This window comes from Carcharodon carcharias, chromosome 5, assembly GCF_017639515.1.
Source record: "Carcharodon carcharias isolate sCarCar2 chromosome 5, sCarCar2.pri, whole genome shotgun sequence".
Lineage (NCBI taxonomy): Eukaryota > Metazoa > Chordata > Chondrichthyes > Lamniformes > Lamnidae > Carcharodon > Carcharodon carcharias.
Genome location: NC_054471.1, coordinates 119331705 through 119352365, shown reverse-complemented (window position 1 = coordinate 119352365; position 20661 = coordinate 119331705). Strand labels below are relative to the sequence as shown.

General features: G+C 44.7%; 1 protein-coding gene across 2 annotated transcripts in view; it reads left to right on the top strand.

Annotated features, from left to right (window-relative positions):
• The window catches only part of LOC121277844 (venom phosphodiesterase 2-like), a 177861-nt gene that overhangs the window by 152523 nt on the left and 4677 nt on the right, over nt 1–20661 (top strand). For both annotated transcript variants that reach the window (XM_041187534.1, XM_041187535.1), the window contains 3 exons: nt 7305–7437; nt 12644–12718; nt 18488–18620. In XM_041187534.1, coding sequence (XP_041043468.1) covers nt 7305–7437; nt 12644–12718; nt 18488–18620 — 341 coding nt within the window. The remainder of the gene's footprint in view (nt 1–7304; nt 7438–12643; nt 12719–18487; nt 18621–20661) is intronic.

Below are 20661 nucleotides of genomic sequence, written 5' to 3'. Positions count from 1 at the left end.
CCAACATCTGTCATTGGAAAAATGTTAGAGTCTATTATTAAAGGATGTAAAAGCAGAGCATTTAGAAATGCATAATATAATCAAACAGAGTCAGCATGGCTTCATGAAGGGGAAATCATGCCTGGCAAATTTATTAGAATCCTTTGAGGAGGTAACAAGCAGGATAGATAATGGGGATCCAGTAGATGTAACATATTTGGATTTCCAAAAGGCGTTCGATAAGGTACCGCACATAAGGTATTTAGTAAGATAGGAGCTCTTGTGCTGGGGGTAGTATATTAGCATGGATAGAGGATTGGATAACTAATAAAAGACAGAGTTGGGATAAGGGGGGCATTTTCAGGATGGCTACCTGTAACTAGTGAATTGCCACAGGGATCAGTGCTGGGGCCACAATTATTTATAATATATGTTAATGATTTGGATGAGGGAAGTGAACGTACAATCACCAGGTTTGTGGATGACACAAAATTACGTGGGAAGGCAAGTGGTGAGGGTGATACAAAGAACCTACAGAAAGATATAGACAGGTTAAGTGAGTGGGCACAAACTTGGCAGATGGAATATAATGTTGGAAAATGTGAGGTTATGCACTTTGGCAGGAAGAATAGAGAAGCTAAATATTATTTAAATGGAGAAATACTGCAGAAAGCTGCAGCACAGAGGGATTTGGGGGTCCTCGTGCATGAATCACAAAAATCTAACATACATGTTCAGCAGGTAATAGGGAAGGCAAATAGAATCTTGGCCTTCATTTCAAAGGAAATGGAGTACAAAAATAGGGAAGTCTTGCTAAAACTATACAAGGCATTAGTCAGACCACACCTCAAATACTGTGAACAGTTTTAGTTCCCTTATCCTAAGGAAAGATATAGTAGCATTGGAGGCAGTCCAGAGAAGGTTCACTGGGTTGATCCCGGGTATGGAGGGATTTTCTTATAAGAAGAGGTTGATTAGGTTGGGCCTGTACTCATTGGAGTTTAGAAGATTGAGAGGCGATCTTATTGAAACATATAAGATTTTTAGGAGGCTTGACAGGGTAGATGCTGAGAGGGTGTTACCGCTTGTGGGACAGTCTAGGACCAGAGGGCATAATCTCAGAGTAAGGGGTCGCCCATTTAAGACAGAGATGTGGAGGAATTTCTTCTCTCGGGGGGTAGTGAATCAGTGGAATTCTTTACCACAGAGGGCTCTAGAGGCTGGGTCATTAATATATTCAAGGCTGAGATAGACCGATTTTTAATCAGTAAAGGAATCAAGCGTTATGGGGAAACGGCAGGAAAGTGGAGTTGAGGATTATCAGATCAGCCATGGTCTCATTGAATGGCAGAGCAGACTTCTGCTCCAAGTCTTATGGTCTTAAAATGCAGGTACAGCAAGTAATTAGGAAAGCTAATAGAATGCTATCATTTATGGCGAGGGGAATTGAATACAAAAGTAGGGAGGTTATGCTTCAATTATACAGAGCACTAGTGAGACCACGTCTGGAGTATTGTGTACAGTATTGGTCACCTTATTTAAGGAAGGACGTAAATGCATTGGAAGCAGTTCAAAGAAGGTTTAACAGACTAATAGCTTGAATGGGCAGGTTGTCATAAGAGGAAAGGTTGGACACACTAGGCTTGTATCCGCTAGAGTTTAGAAGAGTAAGAGGTGACTTGATCTAATGCAAAAATAAAAATACCTGGAAAAACTCAGCAGGTGTGACAGCATCTGCGGAGAGGAACACAGTTAATGTTTCGAGCCCATATGACTCTTCAACAGAACTAAGAAAAAATAGAAAAGAGGTGAACTATAAGCTGGTTTGTGGAGGGGGGATAGGTAGAGCTGGATAGAGGGCCAGTGATAGGTGGAGATAACCAAAAGATGTCACAGACAAAAGGACAAAGAGGTGTTGAGGGTGGTGATATTATCTAAGGGATTTGATAATAGGTGACATTAAGGGTAGAAAGCAGGACAGGCAAGGTACAGATAGCCCTAGTGGAGGTGGGGTGGGGGAAGGGTTTGAAATAGGCTAAAAGGTAAAGATAAAACAATGGATGGAAATACATTTAAAAATAATGGAAATAGGTGGGAAAAGAAAAATATATATAAATTATTGGAAAAAAGGGGGATTGGAAAGGGGGTGGGGGATGGAGGAAAGAATTCATAATCTAAAATTGTTGAACTCAACATTCAGTCTGGAAGGCTGTAAAGTGCCTAGTCGGAAGATGAGGTGCTGATCCTCCAGTTTGCATTGAGCTTCACTGGAACATTGCAGCAGACCAAGGACGGGCATGTGGGCATGAGGGCAGTGTGGAGTGTTGAAATGGCAAGCGACAGGGAGGTCTGGGTCATGCTTGCAGACAAACCAAAGGTGTTCCACAAAGTGGTCACCCAGTCTGCGTTTGATCTCTCCAATGTAGAGGAAACCGCATTGGGAGCAGCCAATGCAATAGACTAAATTGACGGAAGTGCAAGTGAAATGCCGCTGCACTTGAAAGGAGTGTTTAGGCCCTTGGACGGTGAGGAGAGGGGAAGTAAAGGGGCAGATGTTGCACTTTCTGTGGTTGCATGGGAAGGTGCCGTGGGAGGGGTTGAGCTGTAGGGAGTGATGGAGGAGTGGACGAGGGTGTCCCGGAGGGAACAATCCCTGCGGAATGCTGCCAAGCGGGGGTGAAGGGAATATATGTTTGGTGGTGTCATCATGCTGGAGTTGGCGGAAATGGCGGAGGATGATCCTTTGAATGCGGAGGCTAGTGGGGTGGTAAGTGAGGACGAGGGGGACCATATCATGTTTCTGGGAGGGAGAGGAAGGTGTGAGGGCGGATGCGCGGGAGATAGGCCGGACATGGTTGAGGACCCTGTCAACGACCGTGGGTGGAAAATGTCGGTTAAGGAAGAAGGAAGACATGTCAGAGAAACTGTTTTTGAAAGTGGCATCATCAGAACAGAACAGCGACGGAGGCGAAGGAACTGAGAGAATGGGATAGAGTCCTTACAGGAAGCGGGGTGTGAGGAGCTGTGGTTGAGGTAGCTGTGTGAGTCGATAGGCTTTTAATGAATATTGTTGGACAGTCTATCACCAGAAATTGAGACAGAGAGGTCAAGGAAGGGAAGGGAAGTGTCAAAGATGGACCATGTGAAAATGATGGAGGGGTGGAAATTGGAAGCAAAATTAATAAATTTTTCCAGGTCCAGACGAGAGCATGAAGCAGCACTGAAGCAATCATCGATGTACTGGAGAAAGAGTTGTGGGAGGGGGTCAGAGTAGTACTGGAACAAGGAATGTTCCACATACCCCATAAAGAGACAGGCATAACTGGGACCCATGCAGGTACCCATAGCCAGACCTTTTATTTGAAGGAAATGAGAGGAGTTTAAGGAGAAATTTTTCAGTGAGAGAACAAGTTCAGCCAGACGGAGGAGAGTAGTGGTGGATGAGAACAAGAACAAGAGCAAAGAACAAAGATAAGTACAGCACAGGAACAGGCCCTTCAGCCCTCCAAGCCTGCGCCGATCATTATGCCCATGAACTAAAACATTTTGCACTTCCAGAGTCTGTATCCCTCTATTCCCATCCTATTCATATATTTGTCAAGCTGCTTCTTAAACAGCACTATCGTACCTGCTTCCACCACCTCCTCTGGCAGCGAATTCCAGACACTCACTACCCTCTGTGTGAAACACTTGCCCCGCACATCTCCTCTATAGTTTTCTCCTCTCACTTTAAATCTATGTCCCCTAGTAATTGACTCTTCCATCCTGGGAAAAAGCTTCTGACTATCTACTCTGCCCATGTCACTCGTAATTTTGTAAACTTCTGTCAAATCGCCCCTCAATCTCCATCACTCTAGTGAGAACAATCCGAGTTTCTCCAACCTCTCTTCATAGCTAATAACCTCCAGACCAGGCAGCATCCTGGTAAACCTCCTCTGCACCCTCTCCAACACCTCCATATCCTTCTGGTAATGTGGCGACCAGAATTGCATGAAATATTCCAAGTGCGGCCTAACCAAGGTCCTATACAGCTGCAGCATGACTTCCCAACTTTTATACTCAATACCCCCTGCCAATGAAGGCAAGCATACCATATGCCTTCCTGACTACCTTATCTACCTGCATTGCCACTTTCAGTGACCTGTGGACCTGTACACCCAGAACCCTCTGCCCATCGTTGCACTTAAGGGTTCTGCCATTTATTGTATAATTCCTACCTGTATTAGACCTTCCAAAATGCATTTCCTCGCATTTGTCTGGATTAAACTCCATCTGCCATTTCTCTGCCCAAATCTCCAACCGAGCTATATCCCGATGTATCCTTTGACAATCCTCTTCACTATCTGCAACTCCTCCAACCTTAGTGTCATCTGCAAACTTACTAATTAGCCCAGTTACATTTTCCTCCAAATCATTTATGTATACTACAAACAGCAAAGGTCCCAGCACTGATCCCTGCGGAACTCCACTAGTCACAGCCCTCCATTCAGAAAAGCACCCTTCCACTGCTACCCTCTGTCTTCTATGACCAAGCCAATTCTGTATGCATCTTGCCAGCTCACCTCATGTGACTTTACCTTCTGTACCAGTCTGCCATGATGGACCTTATCAAAGGTCTTACTGAAATCCATGTAGAAAGCATCCACTGCCCTTCCATCGTCGATCATCTTTGTCACTGGTTCCCAGTCATTTATTTCACCAGCTGACCTGCTCTGGTTCCCACCCCCTTGCCATACTAGTTTAAACTGTCCCGAGTGACACTAGCAAACCTTGCAGCCAGAATATTGGTGCCCCTCCAGTTTAGATGCAACCCGTCCTTCTTGTACAGTTCCCACCTGTCCCAGAAGAGATCCCACTGATCCAGATATCAGAAACCCTCTTTCCTACACCATCTGTTCAGCCACGTGTTCAGCTGCACTATCTTCCTATTTCTAGCCTCATTGGCACGTGGCACAGGGAGTAATCCTGAGATTACAACCCTCGAGGTCCTGTTTTTTAACTTTCTGCCTAACTCCTTGAACTCCCACTGCAGGACCTCATCACTTCCTGCCTATGTCGTTAGTGCCAATGTGTACCACGACCTCTGGCTGTTTTCCCTCCCCCTTCAGAATGACCCATACCCAATCAGAGACATCCTGGACCCTGGCACCAGGGAGGCAACATACCATCCTGTTGTCTCTTTCACCATCACAGAAGCACCTATCTGAGCTCCTGACCATAGAGTCCCCTATGACAATTGCTCTTCTGTGCTTTGACCCCCCTGCTGAACAACAGAGACAGCTGTGGTGCCACTGCTCTGGCTGCTGCTGTTGTTTTCCCCGATAGGATGGGGATTGTTCGGGCCTCTGTTTGAGGAAGAAGTGGAGAGCCATCAGACCATCCCGGGGATGGAGGTGTAGAGGGATTGGACGTCCATGGTGAAGAGGAGGCGGTTGGGGCCAGGGAACTGGAAATTGTTGATATGATGTAGGGTGTCAGAGGAATCATGGATGTAGGTGGGAAGGGACTGGACAAGGGGAGAGAGAATGGAGTCAAGATAGCAAGAAATGAGTTCCGTGGGGCAGGAACAGGCTGACACGATCGGTTTGCCGGGACAGCGGATCTAATGTCTCCTCAAAGACAAAAACAAATACTGTGAATGCTTGAGGTGTGAAATAAGATAAAATTACCTGATGGATCAGTCAGCCAATTGTAACTTCTCTCACATGCTGTTACCACCTGGAAGGGTGGGTGTTAAAAATCAAATCATATTATGAAATTCCTGTTTCAAAGTATTTTTTTTGTTCTGGTAAATTCACATCTGAACGTAGCTATATGACAGCCCTTTCAATCTTGGCGACATTTGCTAAGGCGGCAGGATGCCTTTTAAGACTCTTAAATGGCTATCAAAAGTGGTTTTTCCTTTTTTTGAAAAGTTATCCTTTAAAGGGCTGGAAACAATTAAGTTTCACTTGCACACTAGTTTGAATCTATAAATAAATAAGAATAAACTGTTTCCAGTGGCAGTTGTTTGATAACCAGAAGAAGCAGATTTAAGGTGATCGGCAAAAGAACCAGAGGCAACATGAGGAAACGTTTTTCCCACACAGCAAGTTGTTATTATCTAGAATGCACAGCTTGAAAGGGTGATGGAAGCAAATACAATAGGAACTTTCGGAAGGGAATTGGATAAATACTTGAAAGAAAAATAATTTGCAGGGCTAGGGGAAGGGCAGGGGAGTGAAACTAATTGGATAGCTCAACAAAGAACCAGCACACACACAATGGGCTGAATGGCTGTCTCCTGTGCCATTCTATGGTTCCATGCCACCACTGCTTTTGTATAAAAACAGGAAAGTGAAAATAACAAACTTAATTGCTTCTTGTAATGCTTGTCAACAGCCTTGCAAAAATGTTGCTGATAAAAGCAAAATGCTGCAAACGCTCAGCGGGTTGGTGGAGAGAAAAGCAGAATTTAATGTTTCAGGTCAATGACCTTGAATCAGAAGTTCTGAAGGGCTCGATCATGATGGCTTCACAGGCAGGCTCCAGGACTCAGGCGGGAGGTATAAAGGCAGTCACCACCTGAATCTGCTATGTCCTTGCCTTGATGAAGCTCCCAATGCTCGGGAAACCCAGTTGACTACAATTAAAGTTGAAAAATAGTGGTAAGAAGCCTGATATCCTCATTATCATATGTAAAGTTCCAACTCTCCTCCCTGGACTGGGTTGTTTGCCTGCTGATATTGTGGTCTCAGTTAAAACTGAAAATGTGTGGGTTGGAGGAAGTTTGGTTTGGGAAATGTGTTTTGAGGCGTTTCCAATGTTGCAATGTGAGAATGGTGAAACTTCTTCCTTGTACAGCTGCAAACTGTATTTTAAAATTATTTTTATACTAGAATAGGCTATCAACGAGCTTACACTTGTGATCAAAGAGCTGTTTATTGCTATTGTTATTTAGTCAAATATAAATTGGTGTCTTTTTAATTTACTGCCACACCCCAATATGGATCTTCTAACAGTCAGCTGTATTTCCCAATTTTCTGATATGGCTGAAAAATGAAAAACATGGTTATACCAGACATCAGCCAGAATTATAAAGGTGTTGGGTGATTCTTCTGCGCATCTCATTTTTAAAATAGAATATAAAATGAATAATTTTTGGTAACTATTTTAAAATGCATTTGCCCATGTCACCAATAGAAAAGTACAGAGCAAGAGCTAAAAGAGTTTGTCCCTCTATGGCATATTTGCTAATGTTGACCTGTTGAATACTAACCAGTTTATGATTGATTGAGAGCCTTATTGCAGAAACTTCATTGCATACTCTTTTGTTTTGTTAACAGGAAAATCTGGTTGCTCCTCTGCCAAACATTTCAGATTGTGTATTTGTTGATGTTCGAATTCCTTTTACTGTAAACCCAATTTCATACAATAATGAAGATAAGGACATAACTTACAGGTTCCTTTATCCACCTAGTAAGTATAGCACCAACTTGTATCCAAACTACACTGAACGCCTTAATTACCTCAGATTTTCAGTAATATCTACCGAGCGGTTCATTGCAACTCTGATACTTGTACAAGCTGTTGTTTCACTTTCTATAACAAGATGAGCCGTAAGCATTGAGAAGAACTGCCATTGTCACTTCCTAGCTGAAGTATGTGGATGGATTGCTGTTGTTTACATTTATTGTTGTTATAATTTTGGCTGTCTTAATTTGAGACTTGAGATCATGGGCAGAATTTTATGTCGGCGGGCAAGCACACTCCGGACCCGATCAGGAGTGAAATAGTGCGCGATGATGTCAGACTGGTGTCCCAACGTCATCACGCACTTGCGCAATATTTCGCTTGGTGGACGCGCACGTGTGCCGGGGCGGCTCCCGCCATTAATTAAGCGGCCACTTAAGCTCTTAAGAATCCAATTGAATGTGCAATTTTTCCTTGCCTGTGCGATTTCCAGTGCGTCGCACCGACAAAATGGGCAAGCGGCCAGCTGACATTTTCACAAACCTCATCCAAGGGCAGGATAAAAAGGGTCAGCAGCATTGCCAGCGTGAGTAGTGAGCAGTTTTGGAGATAGTTGATTGCTTATTGGTATTGGCAGCTTCATATCTGTTCGGGGCTTCATTCTTAGCATTTTCGGGACTCATTGCTGTCTGCCAGGACTTGGAGGATTCAGACCGTGTGGATCCTTCTAAGTTTCAGACAGTGCCCCCCTTAACCTGGGAATGGGGATTGTGGTCTCCGCTGGAGACACCTCCTCTGAAGAGGGAGAGAGGGGCAGAAGGGAGAGGAGGCCACGTGTCCCAATGCAGCTTCTAGGGGAGTGACCTGTAGGAGAAGAGGCGCAGGCACAAAAGGCACAGGGCCAGCAGGAAGTCCCAAGGCGTAAGGGGCCACAGAAGACACAAATATCCCGCTGCCAGGGTTTAAGGCGGCAATGCAGCTACCTCAATATGTCCGAGGTGCAATGCTGAAGGAGGCTCCGCCACTCAAGGGAGAGCATGACCTCCATTTGCCAGATGATCGGACCTGAGATCAGCTCCAACTGTGTGGGTGGACACCCCATGCCAGTGGCTCTGAAGGCCACAGTGGCTCCCAACTTCTATACCTCCGGCTCTTTCCAGGGGTCAGTGGGGGATCTGTGTGGAGTGTCCCAATCAGCTGTCCACAGCTGGTGACAGAAGCTCTATTCAGGTGGGTACTGACCTTTATTCTTTACCATATGGACAGCCAGGCTGAGCGAGTCAGAGGGTTTGCAGTGATTGCTGGGCTCCCCCAGGTCCAAGGTGCCATCGACTGCACACATGTGGCCATCAAGGTGGCAGCGGGTCAGCCAGGTGCCTTTGTCAACAGGAAGGGATTCCACTCCATGAATGTCCAGATAGTTTATGACTACAGGATGCAGATTCTGCAAGTCTGTGCAAGGTACCCTGGCAACTCTGAAGATGCATACATCCTGAGACACTCCCAGGTGTTGAGGCTTTTCAGTGCTCCAACCCGACTGGATGGATGGCTGCTGGTTAATAAGGGCTATCCCTTGAAGGGGTGGCTCATGACTTTTCTCCACCACCCAAGAACAGAGGCAGAGCAGCGTTACAATAGGAGTCATGCCTCCACAAGGGCGGTGGTAAAGAGGACCATAGGTCTTCTCAAGATGTGCTTCCGATGACGGGACCGTTCAGGGGGCGCACTACAATAGCCCCCAGAGTGGGTGTCACTGATCATGGTTGCATGCTGCGCACTCCACAATCTGGCACAGGCAAGGGGGACCCACTGGAGGAAGAGGATCTTGGCACAGCTCCACAGGCCACAGAGGATGTGTCCAGTAGTGAATCAGAAGAGGAGCACAGTGAGGAGAAGGCTGAGGGTGTGAAGCCAGACCTCTGTAACCTCCAGGGAGGCAGGAACACCAGGGACACCTTGATCCAACGCTCCTTCAGCTGGGCTACCAAAGATCAGCTTCAACTGCATGCAGGGCTGCCACCTCCATCCTGGATGTCTGAAATGACCCTTTCATTTGAACACAAAGAACACTCAGTGCCTGTGCAATATAGTTCAGAGCCACTAACATCCAGCATTATATACTGGCATATCTTGCACCAATTAAATAAAATGATGAAGCATACTCAGGCCAAGACGACAAAAACACAATTTATCTCATTTTTACAATTCCAAACTATTTACATAAACTTTTCTGATCTTCATTCCCAGACCAGTGTAGATAAAGTAAACATAAAATCACCCGTGTCCTGTCCCTCTCGTGCTCATAGTGCCTTTAACTCATGTTTACAAGTGCTACATCTAGGTGATTCCCTCTCGCTGGCATCGGCATTGGAGACAGCCTGCTGACTCTGCTGTCTTGGCCTTGATGACCTTGGCAGTCCTCTGGCCATTGGAGCCTGTGCTGGCCCCGCCTGGGAGGGAGTGGCCAGTGCCACGCCTGGCATCTCCCCAGTCATCGCAGCCTCAACGGATGTCACAGCGGCAAAGGAGCAGAGGAGCTGCAGCCATCATCCAGAGCGTCCTGAAAGGAGCCCGCAGAGACGACAAGTAGCTCCTGTGCCAACATGAGGTCACTCTGGATCTCCCCGCTCAGCATTGATGGACGGGCACCTAGCTGGGATACTGGGTGCTTCATCCATCTCCCACACTGACGCTGACCAACTACGTTAGATCCTGTGAGGGTTTGCAGGTCCAAGCACAACCCCAGGCACCCCTATATATATAATAACAAAAAAATGCGGATGCTGGAAGTCCAAAACAAAAACTATTTCACCCCTTTCCTAATTTTACTTAGTTCTGTTGAAGGGTCATGAGGACTCGAAATGTTACCTGTACTTTTCTCCGCTGATGCTGCCAGACCTGCTGAGTTTTTTCAGGTATTTCTGTTTCTGTTTTTGCCCAGGAACCCCTAATTCTGTTCCTGGAAATGCCTCTCCATGAGAGCCGCCACACTCTCAATGGAGGAGGCAGTGCACTCGGCCATGAGGGTCAACGCAGTGCTCATGATCCGCATGGACTCCTCCACAACAGAGACCATGGTACACAGACCCTCATGGATCTCCGCCAGTTCCTCCCGCACATCTCACTGGACATCCAGCATCTGCTGCCTTATGGACGACTCCAAGGCTCATCATCTGCTTTCGACTGAGCATCGTCCTGGTCTCTAGCAGTTCCCTGACTGCTGGTGCCCTGGGCACTCTCTGCCTCTGCCTGCACCTCAAATAAGTGTGAAGTGCCCTCACCAATGTGCACCGAGATCCTAGCTGTCAAACTAATGCCCACTGAGATGCTGGTATCTGTACTGGTGCCTGCTTCAGAGAGCGGATGTGGCACAGGTGCAACAGAAGCTCGGTGGTCCTCTGGCATCAGGGGTGGCCCTTTGGGGTCCACAGAGCGAACACCTGCTGACGAATGTAAAAGGAAGAAGGACATGTCATTAGTTAAGGTCATCACACTGTCACTGTGTATGCCAGGTATCTTGGTGAGACAGTGGAAATCATGGTGCCAATGTCTTTCAATGATCAATGGGGAATCCAGGTTCGAGGCTCACATCAATGAAGAGGCTACACTTGAATGGTTGGACAAGCTGGAAGCGTCACCTCTGTGCACTGCACTTTTACCTTCATCTGGCACCCCCCACCTCTCCACGCCCGGTTGCACATGGATTGTGCCAGCTCTCGAGCTTTAGGGCAACTTGCTTGAACCTGCTGAGCAGCAGCAGATTGGGTGGGCCTCCGCCTGTACATGCCCTCTCTGCTTTTTTATGACTCACCTTCTCCTGAAAGAACAGAGGAGCATTGATTAGTCGGCTCTCTACCTGCAGCGCCATTGCAGCCTGGCCAACCCCAGCTGAGGAGCACCTCACAGGGCACATCCAAGTCGTTGCCCTCGAGCTGCAAGGCACTCAGTCCAAGCACCCAGGGCTCATCCCCTGGGCCAGCTCCAGTGTCATTGACAGTTGGAACTCAGACTCTAGCACCCCTGAGGTCCACGGAGAGCGGGGATGCCCAGACCTTAAAACTTCTGCACATTGACCCATGGCAACATGGTACTCACCCTTTCTGAGTGCAGCAGGTCATTGAAGCGCTTCCAGCACACCACCCATGTGCACCGCACCACGTCATGGCTACTCACCATTGCTGCATCCTCCTCCCATGCCCTATTTATGAGATGCGGTGGCCTCCTCCTCCTATCTCTGGGGACAGGGGTATCCCTCCTGGCAGCCACTGCCTCCAGGTGGAAGGTGGAGCACTCATCAGAGAAGCTGGGGGGCCAAGTGTCCACCTGACGTGTCCTACCACCTGCCATGTCCAGCCGCACCCAACTTCGTTGGGAACACTGAACACACGTCCTTCCGTGGCAGCCTTCCAGGGGCTGCCCGGGCTGTTTCTAAACCGGCCACCGGGTCGCCATTGGACCTGGCGACCGACAGGCCCCTGCCCCAGCTGGGCTCTTCCCAGCCAGTGCGGCTGCTCCCGGGCCCACCCATCGCCCCCGCCCGATGATCTCAAAGTCCTGCCCCATAGGCTTTCCCTCTTCAGCAGCAGTAATGTAGCTGTTCCTGAAAAGATTTTGCTGCACTGTAATAAAATTAAAGTATTTATTGTAGTTTCACATTGTACTGGTTTAAATTTCAATTTACATTTCTAAGGCAACATGAAGGCATGGATTTTTCTTGGTAAAAATGCCCATTTTCAGTCACTTGGACAGTGGCAAACAACAAAAGTTAAAGTGAGGTAGGTATTCAAAAACTCCCATCAAAACTTACCACTGGATCCGCCTCATCTTATATACATGGGGATGGATGTCTGTAATTTTTGGTTACTGCCCGTCTGCCACGTGTAAAAAGAAAGTCACTGCCACTTGCCCAGTCCCTGCCTGCCTCCTAGTAAAATTGGTCCATATGATTTGGTGGTCAGATTGTACCAGAACTGCTCATTCAGAAGAAGATTATAATTCTTTACTTTTAGAAGTGAAGGTAACTTTAACTGAAATAATAGTACAAGATAACTTGTGTTTTAGCCATTGTAAATTGCACTATCAATCTTAGTCTGTATTATCTAGTCTGTTCAATTTTGACATTGAATAAAGCAAACACAACCAGGCAATTGTGCTTTTAATTGCAACAAGCTACATTTCAGTTTTTTTTTAAACATGCCCACTTTTCATCTAGACTTGCAGTCAGGACAATATCAATTTGAAGGTGTATTTACCAGCAACCTTGTACCCATGTACAAAGCCTTTCAAAGTAAGTATAGAATATTTCCTATTATTTGATGCAAACACTGTCAGAATGGAATATTTATTTGCACATTGTGTTTCTATAGTAATAATGATTTTGTGACCATTTGATGATTTCATTGTGCACCAGTTTTAAATTTAAGTTGAATGTGGTAATTACCTGCACTGAATCATCACTTAAAATACTCACTGGCTGTGCTCAGAAGTAACTTTAATTCTAACTGAAGGAGGTTATGATGATTGCTGAAAAAGGAAACAAACTTTTCATCTTCCGCTCATCAGGACACTTGCAAGAATACCAATATAAGGGGCAAAACAACAGTTTATACTGTATATGAAGAGAGTGCTGATTGGTTGGCAAGTTTCATTGTCATGGAGAATACACCACAGATGGTGACTGACAGTTAACTGCCAAACATTGTTTGAAATTTAAACCAGATAGCTTGGCCCTGATTGATCAAGGCATTGTCCTGAAGAATGGGTCAGCACATGGTTGTCACTTATTTTGTTTAGCTGAAACAGGTGCAGTGTGTGTACATGTTCTTTCTGACTGCAAAGAACAGGGCTGTGTATTAATATATGCAGCTTCCAGCTCATGCAAATGCACCACCACACCTTGAGCCCAACTGACAATCTTAAATTGATTGTCAGCATAATTCTTAGTACATTGGGGATTATTTAGTATATGTTGTCCAATCACAGATTCAAATCTAATGTTGAACACTGTGTTTTGAGTTTTGCAACCATGGGCTGGTTGAGTATGGTCTGTACCCTGCCCGTTGCGAACAGTGGCTGGGACATCATGTTTTTTTCTATAACCTGCCAGTCTTTGGGATGTACAGCTTACATACCTAGCATCACATTGACACTGAAATTTATACACCACATTATGCATATGTGTGGTAGGCAGAATGTCTTTTTGGCTTGATGGCAGCATCCTGTTAGTAGAGAACACCACTTGTATTGATACAGCATAGCAGCAGCATGAAACAGCTAGCTTCACCTGTTGTTCAAAATTTTTTAGATACCTTGCACTTCCAGGGTAATCTGTGGTAGACTGGGCACTTCTCAGGGCTGAAAGTGATGCCCTTAAGCCTATTCATTAGTTTGTTTGATACACACAAATGATTTGATCAAGGTAGCCATTATCCTGCAGGATGCCTTTAATGTGCCCTATTTCAGCATCAGGCTTGCATGATGAGCAAATGGCTTGGGGCCCTATTTATAACTTTGCCGATAAGACCAACCTTATAGTGTGTGGAACTGTAGGAATCCCAACGCGTATGTTGACCAGTCAAGGTAGGCTTGCAGTAGACTGTGGTAGACAATCCCCTGGCAGATTGCCCAACTAATATATCAAGGAAAGGGAGTTCATTTGACTGCTTCATTTCAAAGGTGAATTTGAGCACAGGATGGAGCCCGTTAATACATGTAAGGAAATTATTACATGCTGCTGCAGATTTAAATACAGCAAGCGTATCATCCACATATCGGAAATTTGCGAGGGTGGAAGGTTAGGTGTCATTCATCGAAGACACGTTTCTCATGGAACCCAACAAAGATATTTTTGAGACCTGTGCCTAGAGGGGATCCCATGGCAACACCATCTATTTGGGCATACATGTTGTCATTAAAACTGAACTCAACTGCGCAAATTGCTGAGTTCATAATTCAATGAATACTGATTCATGCAATGGTGGCAGGTCTAGATCACTATGATATAATGCTGCAGCATAAATATCTATGGCTTCCTTAAACGAAGCATCAGTGAATAGGCTAGCCATGTCAAATGAGCACATAGACACAACATTGCTATAGATATGCAAACCCTTTATGGCCTTCACAAATGTGAAGGAATCCTTCACCGGATATGTGACAAAACAAAAACAGAATTACCTGGAAAAACTCAGCAGGTCTGGCAGCGTCGGCGGAGAAGAAAAGAGTTGACATTTCGAGTCCTCATGACACTTCGACAGAACTTGAGTTCGAGTCCAGGAAAGAGCTGAAATATAAGCTGGTTTAAGGTGTGTGTGTGGGGGGCGGAGAGATAGAGACAGAGAGGTGGAGGGGGGGGTGTGGTTGTAGGGACAAACAAGCAGTGATAGAAGCAGATCATCAAAAGATGTCAACTACAATAGTACAATAGAACACATAGGTGTTAAAGTTAAAGTTGGTGATATTATCTAAACGAATGTGCTAATTAAGAATGGATGGTAGGGCACTCAAGGTATAGCTCTAGTGGGGTTTTTTTTATAATGGAAATAGGTGGGAAAAGGAAAATCTTTATAATTTATTGGAAAAAAAAAGGAAGGGGGAAACAGAAAGGGGGTGGGGATGGGGGAGGGAGCTCACGACCTAAAGTTGTTGAATTCAATATTCAGTCCGGAATTTAATTCCAATAAATTATAAAGATTTTCCTTTTCCCACCTATTTCCATTATAAAAAAAACCCCACTAGAGCTATACCTTGAGTGCCCTACCATCCATTCTTAATTAGCACATTCGTTTAGATAATATCACCAACTTTAACTTTAACACCTATGTGTTCTATTGTACTATTGTCGTTGACATCTTTTGATGATCTGCTTCTATCACTGCTTGTTTGTCCCTACAACCACACCCCCCCCCCTCCACCTCTCTGTCTCTCTATCTCTCCGCCCCCCACACACACACCTTAAACCAGCTTATATTTCAGCTCTTTCCTGGACTCGAACTCAAGTTCTGTCGAAGGGTCATGAGGACTCGAAACGTCAACTCTTTTCTTCTCCGCCGATGCTGCCAGACCTGCTGAGTTTTTCCAGGTAATTCTGTTTTTGTTTTGGATTTCCAGCATCCGCAGTTTTTTTGTTTTTATCTCGGATATGTGACAAACTTGGTAAAAACTGGTTGTAACAATTCGCCCAACCATTTGGTCAATTGATATTGTGCAGAACTGGTCATAGATAAGATGTAGCCTGGAGGGACATCACTTTGTGTCTTGGGAAGCCCATACATATGCGGACATAGCAAACCATGAGGGCGAACCCTGTCACATGTATTGTGCAGTTGCTCATCGCTCTCACACAAGTTCAGCAAGTTTTAGCTTACTTTCGAGCAAGGCTATCTGGTCATGTTGTGCAGCAGGTCCAATGGATACAAATTTAGACCTGCCATTAAGAATGATGTGCATTTTGTTGACATAGTCATAATTGTTAAGGATGACTATTCCCGTCCCTTTGTCAGGTTTACTGATATGTATGTCCGGGTTGGTCTTAAGGCCTCGCAACACTCTAAGACATTCAATTTGCATGTGAAAATCAGACAGGCCATTTGGAATCTCGCAATATGCGTGCGCTAGATCAGCTAAGCATGCTTTCAAGGATTCAGCATCTTCAGTGGATGCTGGTTTGTGGTGGGATAGTTGGAAGTAGAGGAGTTCAAACTCATGTAATACCTCATTAATTGCGGTTTGGCAAAGCAATTAACGATGCCACGTTACAAATCTCTCTGACCATGTATTCTCAGAAAGTGGGGAGTTTGTTCTTGCGCATGGTTTCAATTTTGGTGTGCCTTCATCTCAAATCAAATTGGAAGAGGTATTAGCTGAGTTTGAACTCCACTGCTAGTTGAGAAATGTGCCAGGGGATTCTCTACCACAAGCCCACTTTCACTGGTCATTATATCTGTTGGGATTCTTACGGTTCTGCATGCTATAAGATTGGTCTTATTGGCAACATTGTAAATAGGGCCCAAGCCATTTGCTCACCATGCAAGCTTGATGCTGAAATAGGGCACATTAAAGGCATCCTGCAGGATAATGGCTCCCCTGATCAGATCATTTCATACTATGTATCACGCAAACTCACTTTTGGCTCTGAAAAGCGCCCAGCCCATCTCAGATTACCCTGGAAGGGCAAGGTATCTCAAAAATTTGAGCAACAGGTGAGCCAACTGTTTCACACTGCTACTGTGCAGTAACAACACGAGTGGTATTCGCCACTAACAGGATGCTGCCATCAAGCCAAAAAGAGATTCTGCCTATCACACAAATGCATAATGTAGGCCATACATCCCAAAGTCTGGCGGATTGTATCAAACAACATGTCCCAGCCGCTGTTTGCAATGGGCAGGTTACAGATCGTACCCAACCAGCCCATGCTTGCAAAACTCAACCCACACTGTCCAACATTAGATGTGATTCCGCGATTGGACAACATTTTCTAAGTAATACTCGATGTGCTAAGAATTATGCTGACAACTAATTTAAGATCATCAGTCGGACTTGCAGGGTACTGGAAGCCACATATATTAATATATATTAATACATGGGGCCCTGTTCTTTGCAGACAGAAAGAGCATGTACATACACTGTGCCTGTTTCAGCTAAACAAAATAAGTGACAACCATTCACTGCCTCATTCCTCAGGGCAATGCATTGACAAATCAGGGTCAAGCTGCCTGCTTTAAATTTCAAACAATGCTTGGCAGTTAACTGTCAGTCACCATCAGTGGTGCATTCTCCATGGCAACGCCACTTGCCAACCAATCAACACACTCTTCACATACAGTATAATTTGTTGTTTCCCCGCTGTTGCGAGTGTCCAGATGAGTGCAAGACGAAAAGCTTAGACATGTTCTTTTTTGCAGCAATACTCAAGTTCTGTACTACCAAATGACTATAGGTTATGATGAGTTCATAGAGCAGAGCAAGGAGAGATTATAATTTTGGGTGTTTTTATTCCAACCCTGATAATTTATAGACCATTGACTCTCTTACTGCCGTTATGACTCATTCATATACTTGATTAGAAACAATTTAAAACCACTTAAATGTTTATAATTCACACAAATGATTAAACGTTCTTGCTTGACGATTATATAAACATACTTAAGCACTGAATTTTCTGAAATAATACTGCCCAAGTCAAAGTCTTTAAAATACTAGATCAAATGATAACAATGCACAACCATAAGAAAGCCAACAGCTGCTGTAGCATTACCTGGGGTCCTATTTAATATTTAAAGTTCACTGTCTAAAGTTTCTATAAATGGTTTGCAGTTACCATTTGTTACATTATGTACCTGCAGTTGAATTTGTAGTTTGAAATCATCCAGTATCATGCATGTGGTAATAGTTCCCATTCACAACAGTTCATATCTGTCCTATTAGGTTTTTCACCAAACTGGTTACTTGGGACCTACTTGTAAGCTATTCACACATCCTACCAAAACAAAATACTCACTGTACCTTTAAAGAAAGGAATTACACATAAACCGAGAAGTGTGGTTAAACACAAATGTGGGTCACAATTTTTTTAATGAGAAGTTTAATTTAAGGTTTGGAAGCATATCAGCTACCATAAATGAACTGCATATTAAACCCAGGACATCTTATTAACAGCTGCAGCTATTAGTCTCAATATCGGAAGAGTATGGTGTGTTGCTGGCTGACTGGAATTGTATAGTTGTGGCTATGTTGAAGCTAGACATACGATTTCAAAGCATTTCACTTTTTGTGATGGAAAATCGTCAGTAATGAATGAATTGGGCACCTGCACGTTTTCTGTTTATTCTTTTCATTCTTGAGTATTTCTGACAGGCAGAAACCCGGTAATTACATAAACTGCAAGTTGCTGCTCCTGATCGGTACAGAGGGCGTAAAAACATTACATTAGGTTTATTGGCTCCTAGAAAAGTGGAGTTCTTTTACAGCTATTTTGTGTATTTTGGTATTTAAATTTAGCACAACAAAGCTGCAGAATGAAAGACAGTGAATTCATTTTTTTATTACTTGACAGGGATATGGAATTACTTTCACAATGTTTTGCTGCTGAAGTATGCTATACAGAGAAATGGCATCAATGTGATTAGTGGACCAGTGTTTGATTTTGATTACGATGGACGGTTTGATACTTCTGACATAATCCAAAAGTAAGGAGCTTCTATCACTTTTCAGCGGTACTGTGTTTAATTTATTCCCTGCACCTGTGTATAAGTGGCTGAAATATGTACTGGGCTTTCAATTAATCCATAGTAGACACTAATAAATTTGCTGTCATCTGTTAATCTCCAAAGTTTGTATTTCCTTTGGAATCATTGCTGAAACATGAATATTTTTAAAATATCTGTTAGTGATTTTGCGTTTAATAAATCATAGGATCCTAGAACACAGAAGAAGGCCATTTGGCCCATCAAACCTTTGATGACTCTTTGAAAGATCAGTTGTGCTTAGTCTAGTACCCTTGCTTTTGTCCTTAGCCCTGTGATTTCCTTATCATCAAATATCTATCCAACTCCCTTTTAAAATCGTGCATGAAATTAACTTTCATCACCTTTTTCAGGAAGATCATTCCAGATCCCAACAACTTTGAGTGAAAAAAATTCTGCCTATCTACCCTCTGAATGTTTTGCCAATGATTTTAAATCTGTGATCTCTGGTTATTGATCCACTGGTCAGAGGAAATAATTTATCTCTCTCTACTTGATAAAAACTTCCCGTCATCTTGTGAACCTCTATTAGGTCGTCTCTGTTCTAAGGAGAACAATCCTAACTTTTTCAACCCATTCCTCATCTTTGAAGTCCCTCATTCCTGATAAATTTCCTCTGTATCCTTCCTAATGCCTTTACATCTTTCCTGAAGTGGGGTGCCCAGAATTGTCCAGAGTATTCCAGCTTTAACAGTGATTTATAAAATTCCATCTTGTTCTCTTTGCTTTAATACTCTATGCCCCTATTTATAAACTTCGATTAGCCATTGGTTACCTGAGAGTTGGAGATGGATAACTGCGAAATACATTTACAATAGTGAAGAGAATATAAGTGATTGAATACCTGTGCCACCATTGTGCATACAAAGCTTAATTGTTTTATAACCCTACTGCTACGCCTAGGTGCAGCCCTGACATCCATAGCAGAGGTGGCAGCAGTTTGCTGACTGCTATGCCCTCTTGTCAGAGATGACTTTGGTGGGTGTCCTCTGGTAGCCTGAGGGCTGGAGAGCCCTAGCCTGCTAAGGGTCTCCTGCCCTGGGGCAGGGGTACCCTCCTCGGCCTGACCTGCTGAAGCTGATAGGATTAGAGGCAAAGGGGATTTGGAGCAGCAGGACAGCCTTGAAGTGTCTGGGGTGTCTGACTGGCACTCCTCCTCCTTTAGGTGACCTAAGACCTCCCCACTCCTCGATTCCTTGAGAATGAGGGGCTTCTGGAGGGGGGGTCAAGCTGCCATGTCCCCTTCTCACCCAGCCACTGCTGTCACACACCTATGGCTAAAGCAATGGTGTGCCAGCCCCAGTGCAAATCCGGCAGAAACTGCAGGACCTGGGTCTCCAAGGTGGCTGGCACTCTTCCTATGGAGATTTTAATGTGCTTGCATGCCGGAGCCACAACATCACAACGGAGACAGAACATAGACAGATTCTTCCATCCTTTGTTCCAGTCTGCTGACGACCTCTGACAACTCTGCCTGATTTTCCCCTGCCTGCCTTTGCAGCTCCAATATTTTTTTCAAGGACAATTTCAGAGGCCCATATCGGACTCTGTCTCAGCAGGGGCCTGGTCTCCAGCTGTCCTCCAAGTGTCAGAGATCTTGGTTGTCACTGCCTCTGCCTGCTATGACCCATGTCTGTGAGGTATGAACCCGAGCCTACTCTAGGCCTATGTCACACCGAGGTGTGTGTATTTGCACTGGTGGAGCATGTGGGTAAACACAGTGACGGGTTGTCATCAGGTAGGTGTTCTGCATCCTCATCTGAGTTGGTCAGGGGGGCTGAGGCGCTTGCTTGAGAACATCCTTCACCTTTTCCTGCTGGTAGCTGTAATAGAGAGAAGAGAGAATTAGTGGTTGATTAGGCAGGTTCCAACATTATAGGTCACTCAGTCATTTTCCACAGGTGGGTCAATGTATATTGAATGGACCCTTACTGGTCCCCCAAGCTCACCTTCTGCACAGGAATGATTTCTATTCTCTCCAGTG